Raw genomic sequence first — 18,817 nt, 5'->3', positions numbered from 1 at the left:
ATATGATTTTCTTTTATATATGTTCACCTTAGCGCTATGGATATTTGGATTTTGTGTCGATTCGGATAGTTGGCCAAGCTTCACATACGATCTCTTACTCTTCTGGTTATCGCAGTGGATCCATTTTTCATCGCAAGTAATGATTGAGTGCAAAAATCATTTTTTATAGAGTTGAAGCAGCATTTCAGACACGCAAAATCGTCTTTCAAGGTCTCTCAGCTTCAGTTCGTATGGTATCCAATTTCCCTGCTTTTGGATGAATCATGATGCTCTCAAACATTGTGAAATTGCTCCCAATGAATTTGATGAATTTGACAACAATCTGATGGAGTAATGCCTCCAATTCTTGGTCTTCAAACTTCCTTGGCTGGCCAGGGCGATCTTTGTCTTCCGCGTCAAAGTCACCACTTCTGTTGAAACCGATGGAAAATATTCATCATAAGCTTCGGTGTGCTTCAGAAGCACTTTTTTAAAAAATTAAAGAAGTAAAGCAAAATATATCTAAATATGGCTGCTATTTGGCACTAGATTGTGAAGGTCAATCAAAATCAATATTCACTCAGAATCCCATGGAAACTGGCTAAAATCGGTCGATTATTTCACCTAGCCCCTATACAAGATATGTTAGATAAATCTATCGGGTATAAAATTTGGTACTTTTAAAATATGAATACAGATTTGAATCATTTGAAACATATCTCCATCACAAAAAGTGTCCAAGAAATAGAATATTTTTAAAAATTAAACTTGACTAGTGTTCATGAGTTTAAAAGGGTAACTTTTAATATTATAAATTACGAGATTTTTATAGATTACTAGCAGACCGTCTCGGCTTCGCTCGGTATCTATTAATAAATGTTTACTTTTTATGGGAGGTGCCACGCCCATTGTACCTATATAGGTCATTTTTGAATCTAAACCATAGTTCCTCGCTAGTATTTCCCAGAATACGAAGATTTTCGTCAATTTACACGTACACAACCCGAATGTAAACAATAGAGAGTAAAAAAAATATAAAATAGAGCAGATTATTAGATAATGTCAGGCAGATATTTATACACTATCCGTAAAAACTATCAAAAAAATAGTTATTAACCCTTTCGCTACAAGTTTTAACTGGAGGTGTTAATAGATGTTTTAAGTTTATCATATGGTTGGTATTGATATCAATATTAACTGATATTATTATTAAGGTCCTAGGTGTCCTGGTTTATCCGTTATACCAAATTAAATTTTTAGTCGTGGAAGCTTATCCTGAAGCCCCCAATGATTTTTTTTTTAATATTTTTTATTTTTATATTTCCCTAATATGTTTCTAAGCATTCTAAATAATTTTTATTACAAAATTATAGTTTTTACAAATTTTATATGCAAAAAATCGAAGGCACTTTTTTTTTAAAAAAATTTTGGATTCAAAAATCTATTTTCACACATTTTCAAATTGCTATCAATCGAACACGAATATCGATAATTCAATAAAATAAATTGTAAACATCTCTAAATATATTCCAAAAATAGACTCAAAGACTATTTTTTAAAAATATTCATAATTGTCGAAGTTATGTGCAAAAATCTAAAATGTATCCATATGGATACAATGTAGCGAAAGGGTTAAATAACAAAAATAACTTTTTTTAAAAATCATAGTTTTATAGGTTTGCTAGTGTTTTATATTTAAACATTTATTGGTAAAAAAATCATTAAAACTATTTTTTATTTTTTTGGAAAAATATGACCCAAAACTTGGAACTTCAAATTCAAACAATTTTTTAAACGTTATCCAATTTTGCAGAAATTTTCAGCATTTGGTTTATAAATGATGGACAATAAATTTGTAAAGTTTTAAATAAGTGCTAACCTAATTCACATACAACGCAATTATGAATAAAAAATTCCCCGGGAGTTTGTTCCCAGGGAGTTTTTTCTCATTGAATTTGAATAGGAAAAATGAGAAAAGGGAAAAAACTCCCGAGCAATTTTTATACATAATTGGGCTGATAGTAAGCAAAATGAAAATGACCAACCGAAACTCTAATTTCCTTTAAAAACGCTTAATTTAAAAGTTTAATATTACCCTATACTTTCAAGTTAAACTATATCTCTCTTTCGTTCCTTAATACAAATATTTCCCTAATTGAATAGTGATTAATTTTATCTTTTCATTTCTATTCATTTCAGATAAGTCAGAATAAAAACTGCTCGAATTAATTGCAACTGTAACAAAAACAAAACAAAAAACTCAAATAAAGAACAAAAAGAATTGAGTACTAAATAATGACAACAATAATAGAGATAAGAGCAATTCATACACCCACAACAACAACAGCAAAAGCAAAGACAACCAAAACAATACGAAACACAAAAAGAACAATAAGAAAAACCAAACAATTGCTTAACAGACTACAACAAACACAGCTGAGAGTAAAACTGCTAAATGAAACTAAACGCAAATTAACAGCAACAGCAAGAGAAATACAAACACAAACAAAATCCGAGAAAGTTAGATAAATTTGGGCAACAGCCAAAAGCAATTCTTTATAATTCCGAAAAATTACGATTTAATACCTCTTCCTCTATCCCGAAAAAAGAAGGTCTATGGAAATCCAATTAAAATCTATACAACTACCACCATTACCGCCACCTTTAGCACTACCACCATCACTACCACCACCCACAACAGACACTGTGACAGCAGCAGCCGGAGGAGCCACCAGACAAGCTGGGACAGCAGTTTCCATATTAGAACCTCTTGTTAAAAGATCTCATTATCCGTATCTGCATCCTTTAAACATTATAACAACAACAACAACAACAACACCAGCAACAACAAACTGCAGCTGTTGTAGTGATAATGAGGAAATTAGTCATTTGCCTTTTAGTTTTTGGGCTCTACGCAATACAGACTGTAGTGGGACATATGAACAGTGACCCAGCGCCAGGACGTTCACCAGGACCACCTGTAGATTTCTCAATAAACCCAACCGCAACAACAACAAACGACGAAGATATATTAGACAATAACAGCAGCAACAACGGCTACAATAGCAGCAACGACAACAAAATCAGTGTGCATGTAAATAACGAAAATGTAACAACTGCAACAGCAACAGCGTATGCAATAAACCAACAACAAACACAAATTAACCACAAAAACAATTTGCAACTAAACCACAATAACAACTACAACAACGAACCGGAAGTAAACTACAGTGATAGAGAATCACTTAATGACTCTTACCAACATTTAGTAGCATCAACAAAATTGAATAATCATAATAATGACAATGATGATGACGATGATGAAGATAATCAACAACACCAACACCATCAACATCCACATAATGCTAATGAAAAAACTGAAAACGACGATGATAATGATGAAATTACCTCTTTTCCAGTGGCAACATCAACAACATCTCGATTAGAAGATGCAATTAATTTTCAATTAACAAATGAAAACAATTACAATAGTCCTTTAGATAATAACCAGCATAAAGATAATGACAAAACCACATATAATTACCCCACAAATGCTGGGGAAGCTACAAGTGCGGTTAAGCAGCAGGAGGTGGATGAGGAGAAGCTGGAACAGTTGACACTACATAAAAATATTGATTTACCCAATGGCACACATGAAAAGCTACGTAAACATACAAAAACAATACCCGCCATATCAACAGCACACACTCAAAATAAGAATGGCAATATGGAAACATCTTCAACATCATTGTTTTCTGGCCCGCCCGACATCGCCTCCAGCTCATCAGTGTCAGCCTCCTCATCGTCAACAACAGCAGCATCATCATCTTCTTCCTCCTCAGCGTACTCATCATGTCATTCAGATCTCAATGAGTTTCTCAATGATGTTACTGTGATTGAAGTTGATGATAATAATGACAGTTTTTCCAACGCCACCAACAACACCTCTTCTTCCTCCTCCTCCGCCGCCGCCTCCTCCTCATTGCCACCATTATTGCAGGGCTTTAAAATCCAATTGCAACTTTATCATGATGTCTTTGATGCTACAACCGCATTTGGCATCAACTGCGGTTTGCTGTATAAAAGTAAGTACGAAAGTGTATTGCAATCATAAACGATAGAGAAAAAAAAAGAAATCGTAACCAGGTAAAATTGAATGTTTATACTGGGTAAAATCTATTCATTTCCTATTTGTGGTATTTTCACTTAAAGAGGAGCTAATACAAATTTAATTGTGCAGCAAATGTGTGACGATGTGGCTGTCACTAATTCTCTCTAATGGATTTGTGTTGTGAAACATACATACACACAAGTTCTACAATAAGTCAAAGCTTAATTAGATAAACAAAATTAAATTGCTCCCAAAATTTTTAAAATGGTTGTTATTTCTGGTTTCTTTACATTGCACTATAGGTAATTTAACCCATTTTGAGGCAAAAAGTAATTTTGCACATTCAAGAAGGCGTTTTTTGTTGTTGGTATTTGATAAAGAAAAATTAAGGTAAATAACGGCAAGTTTTGTTTTTGTAAAAAATTATCGGCGAATGCTTAGCAAGTGGTTAAAGTCATTGTTTGTGAGAAAAGTGTTGAAAACAGTATATACAGTGCAATTCGAATTTTTAAGTTTATTAAAATAGTTTAAAAACAAACACAAATTTAAATTAAATATGGAAAACAAAAGTGATAGTAAGTGCTTAATAGTTTAAGAAAAAGATTTTTTTTAAAAATAGTTTTTGGCGAACAAACTCATACTTCTGACAAGCCTTTAATTTTACAATTTTTTCTGAAAAATTAATTTTGTATAAGCTTTTAAAAAGTTGGCCGAATTTGGCCGGGTTTAAACAATCAGAAACGTGTTAAATGAAGTATTTTGAGTTTAATTTGTCTATTTCATGTTGCACTTTTTGAGAAATACCATTTTTTTAGGCAGCCTCCGCTTGGAAAATAGCTAACTTGCTGAATTTTGGTTGGATTAGCAGATTTAAAACAAGTAAGAGAGCTATATTCGGCTGTGCCGAATCTTATATACCCTTCACCAAATTATACTTTAAAATAAATATTTTTAGGTAAACAAAATTTAATTTTTTTTTTAATTCTTTTTCAAAAATTTTGTTTTTTAATTTTTTTTTAAAAAAAGTTTTTTGCAAATTTTTTTAAAAAAAAGTTTTTTGCAAATTTTTTTAAAAAAGTCCATTGCAACTTATCGTTGCAATGGACTTTGAAATATCTATCATTAGATATCCATATTGTCTATATTAATGACTTAGTAATCCAGATATAGATCAAAAATAGGTCAAAAATCGAGGTTGTCCCGGTTTATTGCTCATATCTCCGTTATTTGTGGACCGATTTTGCTGAGTTTAAATAGCAAACTTCTCGAAAGCATGTGTGACAGAATTATTGAAGATTTGGATCCCGAAGATATCTGGGGTCTTCAGAAAATTGATTTCAACAGACAGACGGACAGACATGGCTTAATCGACTCCGCTATCTATAAGGATCCAGAATATATATACTTTATAGGGTCGGAAATGAAAAATGTAGAAATTACAAACGGAATGACAAAAAAAATATTTTTTTTTATGTTTTGGAAATGAAACAGTTTGCATTTTACACAGTTTACATTTTTGTCCACGCAAAGCAGAAGAAATTTTAAAATTTACGAATCCATATTGAATCCGCCAATTTGAATTTGAAAAATTTTACATCAGATTCGAAATCAGCAACCTTGAATACCCCCGTATACCAATTTTCATGTAAATCAGAAGACATTTTAAAATTTACGCCGCCATATTGGATCCGCCATTTTTAATTTTAAAAATTTACCTCGGATTCGAAATCAGCAACCTTGAAAACCTCCGTATACCGATTTTCATTCCTGTTCAGTGATTGCTTATAGTTTTGGCCACAAAAATGGGTGAAATTACCTATAGTGCATTGGGGTGATATATTCAAGGCGTATGAGTGATATTTTTATTAATTCAAATAAATATTAATCATATGTACCATGATACAATAATATTACAAGGTAAAATCGTTAGTGGGAGTTAGCTGTCAATTTTAAGTCTTGTTATGTCTAACAACTCAAATATCAAAATGAAAATTTCAAAACTACGAATGAAAAACTAAGAACATTCATATTAGAAAATGAACACGTTTTGATTATTGGTGTATACAAATCTTGTAATGTTCTTGAGTTGGACAACACAATCAGCACTTAATTCTTTTAATTTGCGAGTTTTTTTGGAATATTTTTTAAAAATTAATAATGAATTTTATTTATTTTGTTCAAATACTTAAATACTTTACTCCCTGTCTATACTTAACAAATATTTATCATAACAATAAATGACATTTGTTGTCAAGACAAAGTTGTCTTAGCAAAAGCACTAACAATTTTATCATAACGAAGCAATAATACTAATAAATGGAGACTATACCTGAAAATTGTTTATCTTGACAACCATTTTGACGTTTATCATGATACAAATTTATCAAGTATAGACAGGGGGTTATAATTCTGATGTTTTGCTTTAATTTTTTATTCTTTATATAGTTTTCTTTAGTTTTATTGAGAACACACTTTCTAATAATTGGACCTGGTTAGTTCTGCCATGGTTTACACAATAATTTTCAAAAAGCCCCTGTCTATACTTGAAAAATATTTATCATAAATGACGATTGATGTCAAGACAAAATTGTTTGAGCAAAAGCATTAGCAATTTTGTGATATTGAATGTTGGGTCACTTTTCAGAGAACTGATTGTTATATGTCACGAATAACACGAACAATGTTGGCATCCAAAGCATCAATTGTTGCTGGTTTATCAGCATAAACTAGTGACTTCATGTGATTAGTCGGAGGTGTCAAATCCCAAGACCTTGAGGCCAATCGACAGGTCAATTTCTCTAAATCAAATTTCAATTTCAAATTTTTATTTCAATAAATCGATGGTTGCGGTAGCCATATGCCACATAGCGCCCATATGTTGAATCCACATATTGACCGGATCAATGTCATCCATATTTTCAAACAACAAATTATTGATCATGGTGCGGTAACGATCTGCATTGACCGCAACGCAAACTCCGACTTCATTTTTGAAGAAACCAGATCCGATGTCAAATAGTTCCAATACAAATTGTTGCCTATCGAGTAGTGTGATTATTGTATTCCCTTTAAAAATGCTTTCACTTAATCACAGAAACTAGTTTTACAGTCTGGCGGAATTACAAAAAATATCTAAATAAATCTACTTATTCATATCTGGCTTTTAACTAGAAAAGGAGTAGTTGTTAAACAGAAATATCCTCATTATGCAGTACAAACAACTAAATCCAAGTTTTGGCTATTATCCACATTCTACAAAATAAACTTAAAGCCAATATAATTTCAATTTATGCTGTCATTAAAACTCTTTTACGATACTAAACGAAATAATGGCAGAAATATACTCTCCTCTTTTATCAGATTAAAAACAAGGAAGACATAAACAAAATTTCTTTTTCATACTACAAAGTACTACTTTAATGTAGTGCAAATATTTAATGCAATTTTTGCAATTTTTCCTCATTTTCAGCTTCTATTTCAGCTAAACTGAAAAGAAGAAGGAAAAACAATTTAAAAGAGAAAATTTATTTTGAAAATAAATGGCTGTGAGAAATGTACAACATGCTTGAGTATGAAGGAAAGTGTTAATTTACTGGCATTTTATGTAAAAGCAGTTTTTAAACAGATAACTAAAATTCAATAAGAGCAATAGCTGAAATAAAAGCAGCCATAACATCATAAATGGATTCTAAATATCAAGTGTTAAACAATTGTATTGATGTTGCCATTGTGTCTGATGCTGATGGCAGCGGAAATATAAATGCGTGCTTACATGGAAACATATGACCGTTAGCATTAGGGTGGCTTTTATTTTAAAAATTTTGGAAATTCGATGCTGAAAATTTTAGCCAAATTGAATAACGTTTCGAGGTTGCACATTTTATTTTAAGGTTCGAGTTTTAGATTACTTGGATTACACGTTCAAGTTTAGCCTTTCCAGTTTTAATACTCACACTTTTAAATATTGAAACTTCGATTTGTATGGTACCCAACTTCCCTGCTTTTGGATGAATCCTGCTGCTCTCACAAGTTTTAAAATTGCTGCTCATGTAGCTCCCAATAATTGCTTACCTCCAATTCTTTGGTAAGCAATCGGTGTGCTTCAGCGTTATATTTTTTCAAATTAAAGAATTAAAGCAAAACTTCCCCCATGTGACGCTTTGTTGGCATTTTCGACATTTTCAAAGCAAAAAACTTTAATGTTCAATAACACTGTGTGTAATTTTTTAAAGTCATGGAAATATAACCATATACGGACACCACTACGTGATAAAAGACCAAAACAAAAAAACCCGTGTCTCCCAGTGTTGCCCAAAGTCATGCACTTTTTTAAGGGCCCCCGACGATTTGAGGCCTCTGTGTCATTTTTGCAAAAAAGTGATAATTTTCTCAGGCACATATCTGGCAAACCGTTTAGAATTTTGATTTACTTTCTGAGGCAAAACTGTAGCCCTTGTCATAGTGAACAAAAATTGTGAACATATAAAATTAAAAGTCCTTGAATTTTGAATGGTTTGCTACCTATGGACCTGAACAGGGGAAAAAAGGTAAAAAATCTTATTTTTTTTACTTTTTTTCCAATTTTGATCTGGAAGATGAAGTTTTTTTGATTTTATATGTTCACAAGTTTTGTTTTCTATGTTAAGGGCTACAACTTTGCCTCAGAGTGTAAATCATAATTCCGAACGGTTTGCCAGATCTGAGCCTGAGAAAATTATCACTTTTTTGCAAAAAGGTAAAAAAATAAATCGAATTTTTAAAGTTTTTTGCGGTTTTGACCTTGAAGATGAAGTATTTTTGATTTTATATGTTCACAATTTTTGTTCTCCATGATAAGAGCTACAACTATTCCTCAGAGTGTAAATTAAAATTCCGACCGGTTTGAAAGATATGAGCCTGAGAAAATGATCACTTTTATGCAAAAATGACACCGAGCCCCAAATCTTTGGGGGCCCATAAAAAAGTACATGACTTTGGGCAAAACTTCGAGACACGGGTCTTTTTTTTGTCCTTTTATCATGTAGTGGTGTCCATATATGGTTATATTTTTCGTGTTGCACTTTTATGCAAATATGACACCGAGCCCAAATCTTTGGGGGCCCATAAAAAAGTGCATGACTTTGGGCAAAACTTGGAGACACGGGTCTTTTTTTTTGTCCTTTTATCATGTAGTGGTGTCCATATATGGTTATATTTTTCGTGTTACACTGTGTAAAATGTCAGAATCAATGAAAGATGTGAACCCTTCAAAATGAAGTGTTTTGGACCGAGTTCAAAAGATAAGCCATCTATTAAAATTCCACATTTTCAAGTCATAAACCCTATAGATGAAAAACTAGTTTAAATTGGAGTTTTTTCAACATTTAGTTTATAACTTAAATTTTAACATAGAGACGAGACGTAATTATCAAAAACCTAACTCTTGCAACAACATAATACTATGATTGCTGCTTTGACCCAAAACTCGAATTTTCGCTTATGTTTGCTCAAATTTCTTTTCTTTAATTTCTTTAATAAATGACGGGAAACACTTAGACATTTTTGTTTGCTTGTTTGCAGATACACCCAAAGTCTCTGGCGGGAATCGAACCCAAAACCCTCAAATTAATAGTCCACAATACTATCGACTAGTCTATTGGGGCATCCTTAGACATTAGAAACATCGGAAAGTCGTAAAAGTGCAAAATAGGGGCCAACCTAATATGTTTGCTTAGATGTGTTTTGCCGGGCTTCCAACTACTTAAATGGAAGCACAAAATCTGATTTTGTTAAATATTCGATATACATAAATACATATGTTCCAAATATAAGCAATCTGTTTTAGTACATTTTGATAATTTTCACTTAATACTACATTATTCAGCTTAAGAGCATAATTTCACTTAAACTTTTGCTTACTTTACCCTGTAAGGAATATTTGAGTGTATTTTTTTGAAGAACAATAATTTCCGAAATTCCAAGTATTGTAATATTTATATTAAATACAGTTTTATTACAAATTCTTGGAAGAAAAAAAAAAGCAAACACCTTCTCTTTGGTAAAGGTATAAGCGGCAAATGCATTTAAAACTTTAAATACATCATCATTATGTACAACATGTTAATGAGGTTGGGTGGGTATTTGCCAGTTTCACAAAAAATATTCACAAATAAAACCAACTGAAAAGAGTTCGTCGAACATTCATCACGTTGCAACACTCACACACACAGGCAAATTACAGCATATTGGCAGGCGTTTGGTAAATGTTTTACTAACACGACCACCAAAAACTCATTAGTATGCAATGAGATTTAAATCTTTTTTTTTTTTTTTTTGGTGAAAAATTTATAAAACTTTTAGTTTTTCGCTTTGTAACTCTGACGCTGCATGAAAGTGTAAATTGCAATTGAGAGTGAAGGATTTTTGTTGAAGCAAAACTGATGAAAGTTTGGCACTTGTTTGTTATTTCGTGTGTCTAATGTTGAGAAGCTAGGTTAAATGTTGGAGAAATAGTTAAGGGCCTTTGGAAACTGTTGCAGGGGAACAGAACAAAGTCATAAATGGAACTTGCATAGATAATAAATACAGTTCTAATTGGTTAATTTATCAACAATGGCCAGAATACTGCAATTATACATATAAAATTAAACTGATATAAATAAGACTTCAATAAATTGTCCAAAATTAGTTTTAAACTTTCCTAATCCAGCAACTGTTTGTCATTCAACAGTTTCTCTTAAACTAAAAGTCATAGTTAGCCAACTTAAGCTTAAACCTTAATTTAATGGCCCCTTCTAACACAAACCCTAATTTTAAACATTTCCCTCGCTTCCAACAAAAACAATTGACTAAGATTTTTGTCTACAAGGTTGAATTTACTTTAAACTTAAGTAGTTTTTCGTTTTCTTTACGCTTCGTTCCATTTTTTTCTCATTTTGGTAATTGCTCAAGGATTTTGCGACGAAAGAAACTTTTTTCATTAGGCTTATAAGACTTTTGAAAAGTTTCCTCTTACAACTTTACACATTTACACATTCGCATACATATACATTAACTATAAATGTTAGTAGCTATGACTGTCTAAGTTTCTATTTGCAAATCTATTACAATTAGAATGTTATTTAAGCCATTTCATTGCAACATTTGTTGCATATTCCCAACTAACACTCATCTACAGCCAACACATACAATTTAAAATTGAAAATGTTGACACACAACAGCACGATTAGCATGATGGCTAACAAATGTAATTAACCTTTCATCTTTCCCAACGCCTGCTAAATATAGTTTTTGCTGGTCTCTTTTCCTCTTCTTTATTCACTTTGAACTTGATGACTTTTTAAAGGCCTCTTTTTTATGCTAAATTGACAGCTGTTGATTGACAACAATTGACATTGTACCAACGGAATACATTATGAATACAGTTTTGTTTTTTTTTTTTGTATATGTATATCAAATGATAAGTGCAAAAGTGTCAATTGTCAGTAATTCATAAATTCGATATTGCTTTAGCTGCTGATGTTCATTACACCTAAAAAGTGTGCTGAAGGCTTCGGTATTATATCCAGTATTCAGGGAGTCTTAAATTGTGTGTCATGTGTTCATTGCTAAACACAAAAGGGTTGGGCGATTTTTGAATCGTGATAAGGAAAATCGTACTTTAGGGATCAAAAAAACACTTTGCCAAGGGAACCATACCTCTAAAATGAATTCTGATATTCCTTATTTTGACCCAAATGTCAAATTTTGAAAAATGCCACTTTGACCCATTTAAAATGCCCCAATCGAGTCTAAATGTATGGCCGACCCCCACTAACTTTGGAGGGCCGACCTCTAACCCATGCTATTGGCACATCCCATGGAACATCTCTGGGGGGTCTCTGTACACAAATTTCAAAATGACATACTTAGTCAAATTCTCCAAATTTTTTGAAACTTGACCTTTGGGTCAAAATAAGAAACATCAGAATTCATTCTAGAGGAATGGTTCCTTGGGCAAAGTCTCTTATTTTGGTCTCCATATCTACTCCACTGTTGTCGTTGTTGTTGTTGTTATTGTTGTTCATTCTTCGTGGTCCCAACTCAAACCCGCTATCTCCAATTGTTGTGCAGTCACGTTAAGATCCCATGGTTATCTATGCATGCAGAGAGGCCATGCGAGGGTTGGCATAGGGTCCCTATGACACCTTGTACAGAGCCAGATCGGTACAAATCGGGAATAATCATCCAAACCTACACCGCCAACCTAATGGTAACAATTTTCGAACGAACTTCGAGACTAGCTAGATTTTATTGGGACGGAGGCAACCGCAGCATTAGCCTGAAAGCCATTTCCATAGAATCTCACTTCTATGTACTCAAGTTCCAGAATACCACAATTGTCAGCCCGTTAGTACGTCGTATCCATTGTTTCCAGAAATGCCATAATTCAGACCGTACTGGACTTGGTCTTACTTCCTTTCGGCGGGGTCCTTACCAGCACTTGATTCCTGAGCTTGAATGACTAGGAGGGTATCCATATGGCCGAATGTTTACTTAAGGCCGGCCCTGTCACAGGACTTCACAGAGCTCTTGCACCCATTTTTGTACGTTCTCCATGCCAGCCACAACTAGGGTCCGCGGGGACGTTACTCCCGTTATTCTCTCCTGAGAATACCCTTGCGGTACTATCTAGTCTACTATTTAGTCTACAGACTAGTCTACTGTCTAGTCTATTATATAATCTACTGTCTAGTTTACTATCTTGTCTACTGTATAGTCTACAATCTAGTATACTGTCTAGTCTTCTGTCTAGTCTACTGTCTAGTCTACTATATAATATACTGTCTTGTCTACTGTCTAGTCTACTATATAATCTACTGTCTTGTCTACTGTCTAGTCTACTGTCTAGTCTGCTGTCTAGTCTGCTGTCTAGTCTACTGTTTAGTCTACTGTCTAGTCTACAATATAATATACTGTCTTGCCTACTATCTAGTCTACTGTCTAGTCTACTATATAAATTACTGTCTTGTCTACTGCCTAGTCTACTGTGTAATCTGCTGTCTAGTCTGCTGTCTAGTCTACTGTTTATTCTACTGTCTAGTCTACTATCTAGTCTACTCTATAGGCTACTGTCTAGTCTACTATTTGGTCTATAGTTTGGTCTACAGTCTAGTCTGCTGTCTAGTCTACTGTCAAGTCTACTGTCAAGTCTTCTGTCTAGTCTACTGTCTAATCTAATGTCTATTCTTCTGTCTACTGTCTAATCTAATGTCTAATCTAATGTCTAATCTAATGTCTATTCTTCTGTCTAGTCTACTGTCTACTGTCTAGTCTACTGTATAGGCTACTGTCTAGTCTACTGTCTAGTCTACTGTCTAGTCTACTGTTTGATCTACTATTTGGTCTACTGTCTAGTCTGCTGTCTACTGTCAAGTCCACTGTCTAGTCTACTGTCTAGTCTACTGTCTATTCTTCTGTCTAGCCTACTGTCTAGCCTACTGTCTAGTCTGCTGTCAAGTCTACTGTCTTACATTTTTCTCATATCTTCTGTTATACTTATAAAGGGCACTTAAGGGCGATGTTTAGGAACCCTCTCAACTATATTGCCGCTTGTTCTACATGTTGAAGATGACATAAGTGTATTTGCAAATATTATAAATGTTGTTGCTGTTGTTGTTTTCATACGAATCGGAATAAAATTTGCATTTTAAAGGCTACAAAATAAATAAAAACAACAACAAGGCCATTAAGTCTACAAGTAGCAATCGTATTTTATTTGTTTGGCTGTCTGACTGTTTTTCTTCCTGGTTTATTTCCCCTTCTCAGTATTTGAATATTTTTCCGATTGTCTATTCGTTGGACCCTTCTAAGTAGTGAGTTCATGTAAACGTACACACACATCCATACATATAAACAATCATTAAGTATCTGTGTATTAGTATGCATACGTGTGTGTGTATGTGTTTTTGCACTTTATTCTGTGTGTGTGTATGTGTGTCTGTAGTAAGTATCATCAAGAAAATATGGTAAATATGTTTACATCCATTCTCTTTTTTTTTTGCAGGCAATTTCCATAATCCTATTTACGATTTTTGTTTATTTTTATTGTTTTAAATTCAATTCTTCAAGTACTATTCGATTTTGTTTTTCTTTCCTATTCAGTTTTATTTCTTCGTGTTATTGTAGTTGGCTTTGTGTTGATTTGGTTATAAAAACACGTTTAAAGACACAACAAACAGACAATTTGGTTTGAATTGTACTTAAATGACTTTAGGTTAAATTAAAAAAGAATTATTCAAATTTTTGTTTATATCGATAAATAAGAGGATATAACAAAAAAAAAAGTTATTACTTTTTAACTGCTTGAATAGGGTAACAAACAAATTTAACATTGTTTTGATTAAAAAAAATATGCGGGAAGAATCTTATATATTATGAGCAGCTGAAATCTGGCCAGACCATCACAGGGAACTTGTACCGAACGCAACTGATTCGTTTGAAGCGAGCATTGGTATTATTCGACTATTCGATTAATCGATAATTATTAATAGAATATTTTTTTACTTTAAATTGAAAGATGTTTTTCATTCGAAATAAAAAATATTTTTTTATAATTTTATTCGAATGATAACCCTATTAAGTTTTAAACCATTTTTTTTCTTGTTTATATGTTCATTTTTGTTTTTTAATCCGTCTAAAAAATCAATTTAGATTTATAAGGTTAATTTAACAACAAACAAGCAAACATCTATTTCTACTCTTTGAAATCCTCCTAGTATTTGTACACTTGAGTGTCTGTTTTTTTATTGAAATGTTTAAATAAAATATATGTATTTAATCTCAATAAGTGCCAATTTCACAAATGGCATTTGATTTTAAAATGGCAATTTTATGTTATTTACAATTTGATTTATTAAATTGAAAATAATTAATTTATCAATGCAAGTTTTATTTTGCCATTTTTTTTTTTTTGGTATTTTCAATGAAGATATGTTTAAAAATAAGACTAATCACATATTTAATAATTAATATTATTATTATGTTGATGCTAAATTTATTGTAATCTAACTAAATTATATTAATATGTAAATATTTAAGTAGATTAAATAAATAGTAGAAATATTAAAAAGCAGAGATTTCTAAACAAAAAATGTTTGCAAATTTTTTGTATATTATACATAATTTTATCATTGCTTAGTTTGTATACAATTAATTCAGATCATTAAAAGTATTTGATGAATACTTGACGATAATTGGTCAAAATTTAACCGCTAAAGTAAAGCTAGTATTTGAAGTAATTTTAAAGTGTGTATCGTCACCTAAAATGCAAAACAACGTATCATCAAAAAATTCGAAACTGCTTTTATTATTGATTACGATTCACTACTTCATATTACATATGTGTACAAAATTTTACTATCAAAAATAACCAAGTTATAACCAAAATTGAAACTAAAGTATCATCAAGTATATGATTTTCTTGAACAAAATAATGTATACGCTTTGAGGAATTAATTAATAAATCGTTTTTACCTTATTTTAGGTAGTATCCTAATTTTTTTTTAATAAATTTGTTGCAATTGAATATTTTTTGCAGTCTTAATGAAAATTTAATGAAGAACCTTTTTTAGTTTAAGAAAGTAGTTGTCAGTAATTAAAATAAAAAAACATAATAAAATTAAAAATGTATATATGTATAAACAGCTTTTATTTAAAATAAAAAAAATATATTTTTATTTAAATTTTTATTTTTTTCATAAAAATTTATTTTTCACATAATTTTTTTTTGTTTCAGAAAATAACAATTCAAAAAAACGTAAGCCACATAACTTAAAGTGTGCTTTGAAAAAATAAGTTTTTTTCCATAAAATATATTTCTAGAGTCACTGTAATTCAGATTTGAAAATTTTGTTTCAATATCTGAAGTAGTTTTCATTTTATATCGTTTTTTGCTTCTCCTATAAACTTATGAAAAGATATGTTACGTTATTTTGCATTTTAGGTGACGGTATGCCTTAAATGATTTTTTCAAATGACTGAAATTAACCATAAAACAAGTTCTATCGTAAAGTTAAGATGTCAGGGAATGATTACACAGGGCAACAAAATCGAAAAATTTTGGAGGCTTTTCAAACACTATAAAATTTTAATGTATTGTGGTTCCAGTAGTACAAAAATGGTAAAATTTTTGAATTCTATGGATAGATTTTTTTTAAAATAAAATTTTTCTGAAATTTTGAATTTTTTTAAATGTTTCTCCACATAATTTATGATAACTCAAAAACGGTTAGTCCGATATTATTAAGGTGAACTTAAAAAAGTTCAAATTTACATAACATTTAATCCGGTTATATGTTGCGTTTTAAGTGGCTCAGTAGTTTCGGAGTTATAATAACAAATTTAAGCAAAAAATATATTTTCTACTTGGAAATAGCAAATTTTTGTGTTTTAAAAAACTCATGAAAAATCGAAAACTTCACAAATTGTTCAGGTTTATTACTTTGTCGCAAAACCGCATATAATAGCAACAAAATTAGATATCGAGATAAAAATCGATTGATTCTATTCACAATTAAGTGAATTTGTTCATTTTCACAAAATTTAACTTTTTTGTTTGATATATATAAAATTGAGTAGTTAATGTTCTTTTTTCGATTGATTGAATATTGAAAACATTTTACCCGTACTATGTACTAATTTTCACTTATATATTGCATTTTAATCGGCTCAGTAGTTTCGGAGTTATAATGACAAAATGAAGCAAAAAATATATTTTTTTATGTAAAAATATCCAAAAATCATGAAAAATCGAAAACGGCATAAATTGTTAATATTTATTGCTTTATTGCAAAGCCACATGAATAAAATGAGATATCGATCATAAAAATTGATTGATTATTTTTGAATTTATTCACAATTAAGTATGTGCGTACAAGCGTGTACTTCGAGTGTACATTTTACATGTGTTTTGTTTTTGTTAAAATTTTTGTTACAATAACAAAACATATGTAAAATTAATACTCAAAGTACATGCTTCCTATTATACGCGGCTTTGCGACAGAGTAATAAACCTGAACAAGTTCGATTTTTCATGAGTTTTTTAAAACACAAAAATTTGATATTTTCATGTAAAAAATATATTTTTTTCTTCAATTTGTTATTGTAACTTCGAAACTACTGAGCCGATTAAAATGCAATATATAAACAGATTAAAGACTATGTAAATTTGAAAATTCACAATTTTAGGAAAAAAAATTTTTTAAAAAAATATCTATCCATAGAATTTAAAAATTTTACCATTTTTGTACTTAGGTAACCATGATGAATCAAATCTATATAGTGGTTAGTGAAGCCTTTTTTGCTGTTGACCTGTGTTATTTGCAGAAATTATAGTTATTATGTCAACAGAAGTATTCGAAAATGGCGACAGAACATACTACTTTCGACTTTAAAGATTTGGCCAGCTAAAATTATACTATATTCAAGGACGTATTTTTAATATTTATAATAATTTTTTTTGGATTGTTATACCTAGTTCAAAATCATCCATTCAAAAATTACCGATTTTTGATCCAAAAATGACCAACATTTTCCACTGTGCGATATTTTAAGTTTATTTTATGCGAAAAATTGTTTATGAATCTGTATGTCATAAATATGTTTACTACAACTGAATGAGGCAATAAAAACGATTTATAATCTAGATTATTATTAAATTTATTAAGTTCTCATGTCAAAAAAAAACATTTTTGAAAAAAATTGTTGGTGAAAAATTAGGTGTAAAAAAACATTTTTCCCGATTTTGACCAGTTGTAAGTCCGACTTACTTTTTTTACGCCGTTGCAAAGGTTTTCGAAATTTCTGACTTAGTAATCCAGATATAGATAAAAATAGGTAAAAAATCGAGGTTGTACTGAGTTTTACCTTATATCTCAGCCATTTGTGGGATTCTCTCGATTTTAAACAGCAATCGAGCCGGGAGAATTCCCGATATATTGATGTCTGAATCATGGATGTATGTTATTTGGGGCTACGGAAAGTTATTTCAACATACAGACGAACATGGCTACATCGATGGCTATCTATAACGATCCAGAATATATATAATTTGTGGGGACGCAAATGAAAAATGCAGAAATTACAAATTGAATGACAAACTTATATGGGACATTTCACGTCAAGTGAACCAACTTTTGAAATCGATGTCTTCCGATCGCGATGAAATTTGCAGTTCTATTGGATAGTAATTCGGACACCATTTTTCAACAAGATCGGTCAAGAACTCTCTGAGTTATAGGAGGTCAAAATTTGACATTTTGGCCAAACAGGTGTTTTTTTTATCCATATAACTTATTACCTATTGTTTTTAGCAAAATGTGTCCCAAATAGTTTAGATAGCTATTTATGCAATCTTTCGAAAAAAAAATTAAAAAAATTTAATAAAATATTTTTGATTTTTTTTTTAAATCAAAAATATTTTTGACTTTTTTTTCAAAATGGGCCCTTTTTATTTTTTTTTTTATTTTTTTTAAGAAAGCTTAGGTCTTTTCCTAAGCGAACTATATGGTCGCTTAGTGGGATGCGAGTGGGATATCTATCAAAAAAAATATTTTGTAACTCAAGATTTAAAATTTTTGAATTTTTTTGCAAACTCAAAAACTTTGTTGACTTTTTTTAAAAAAATGGACCCATTTTTATACCCTTCAGCTTCGTGAGAAGGGTATATATAAGTTTGTCATTCCGTTTGTAATTTCTACATTTTTCATT

The 18,817-nt window shown here is 31.1% G+C and overlaps 1 protein-coding gene across 1 annotated transcript in view; it reads left to right on the top strand.

Annotated features, from left to right (window-relative positions):
* The first annotated feature begins 2,803 nt into the window (after positions 1–2,803).
* The window catches only part of LOC135958499 (uncharacterized), a 106,825-nt gene continuing 90,811 nt past the window's right edge, over positions 2,804–18,817 (top strand). The window contains exon 1 of the mRNA XM_065509406.1: positions 2,804–4,064. Within this exon, the coding sequence (XP_065365478.1) occupies positions 2,852–4,064 (1,213 nt within the window). The 5' untranslated portion in view covers positions 2,804–2,851. The remainder of the gene's footprint in view (positions 4,065–18,817) is intronic.

Source organism: Calliphora vicina, chromosome 4, assembly GCF_958450345.1.
Source record: "Calliphora vicina chromosome 4, idCalVici1.1, whole genome shotgun sequence".
Classification (NCBI taxonomy): Eukaryota; Metazoa; Arthropoda; class Insecta; order Diptera; family Calliphoridae; genus Calliphora; species Calliphora vicina.
Note: the sequence above shows the minus strand (reverse complement) of the source record. Positions and strands in the feature narration are given on the sequence as shown.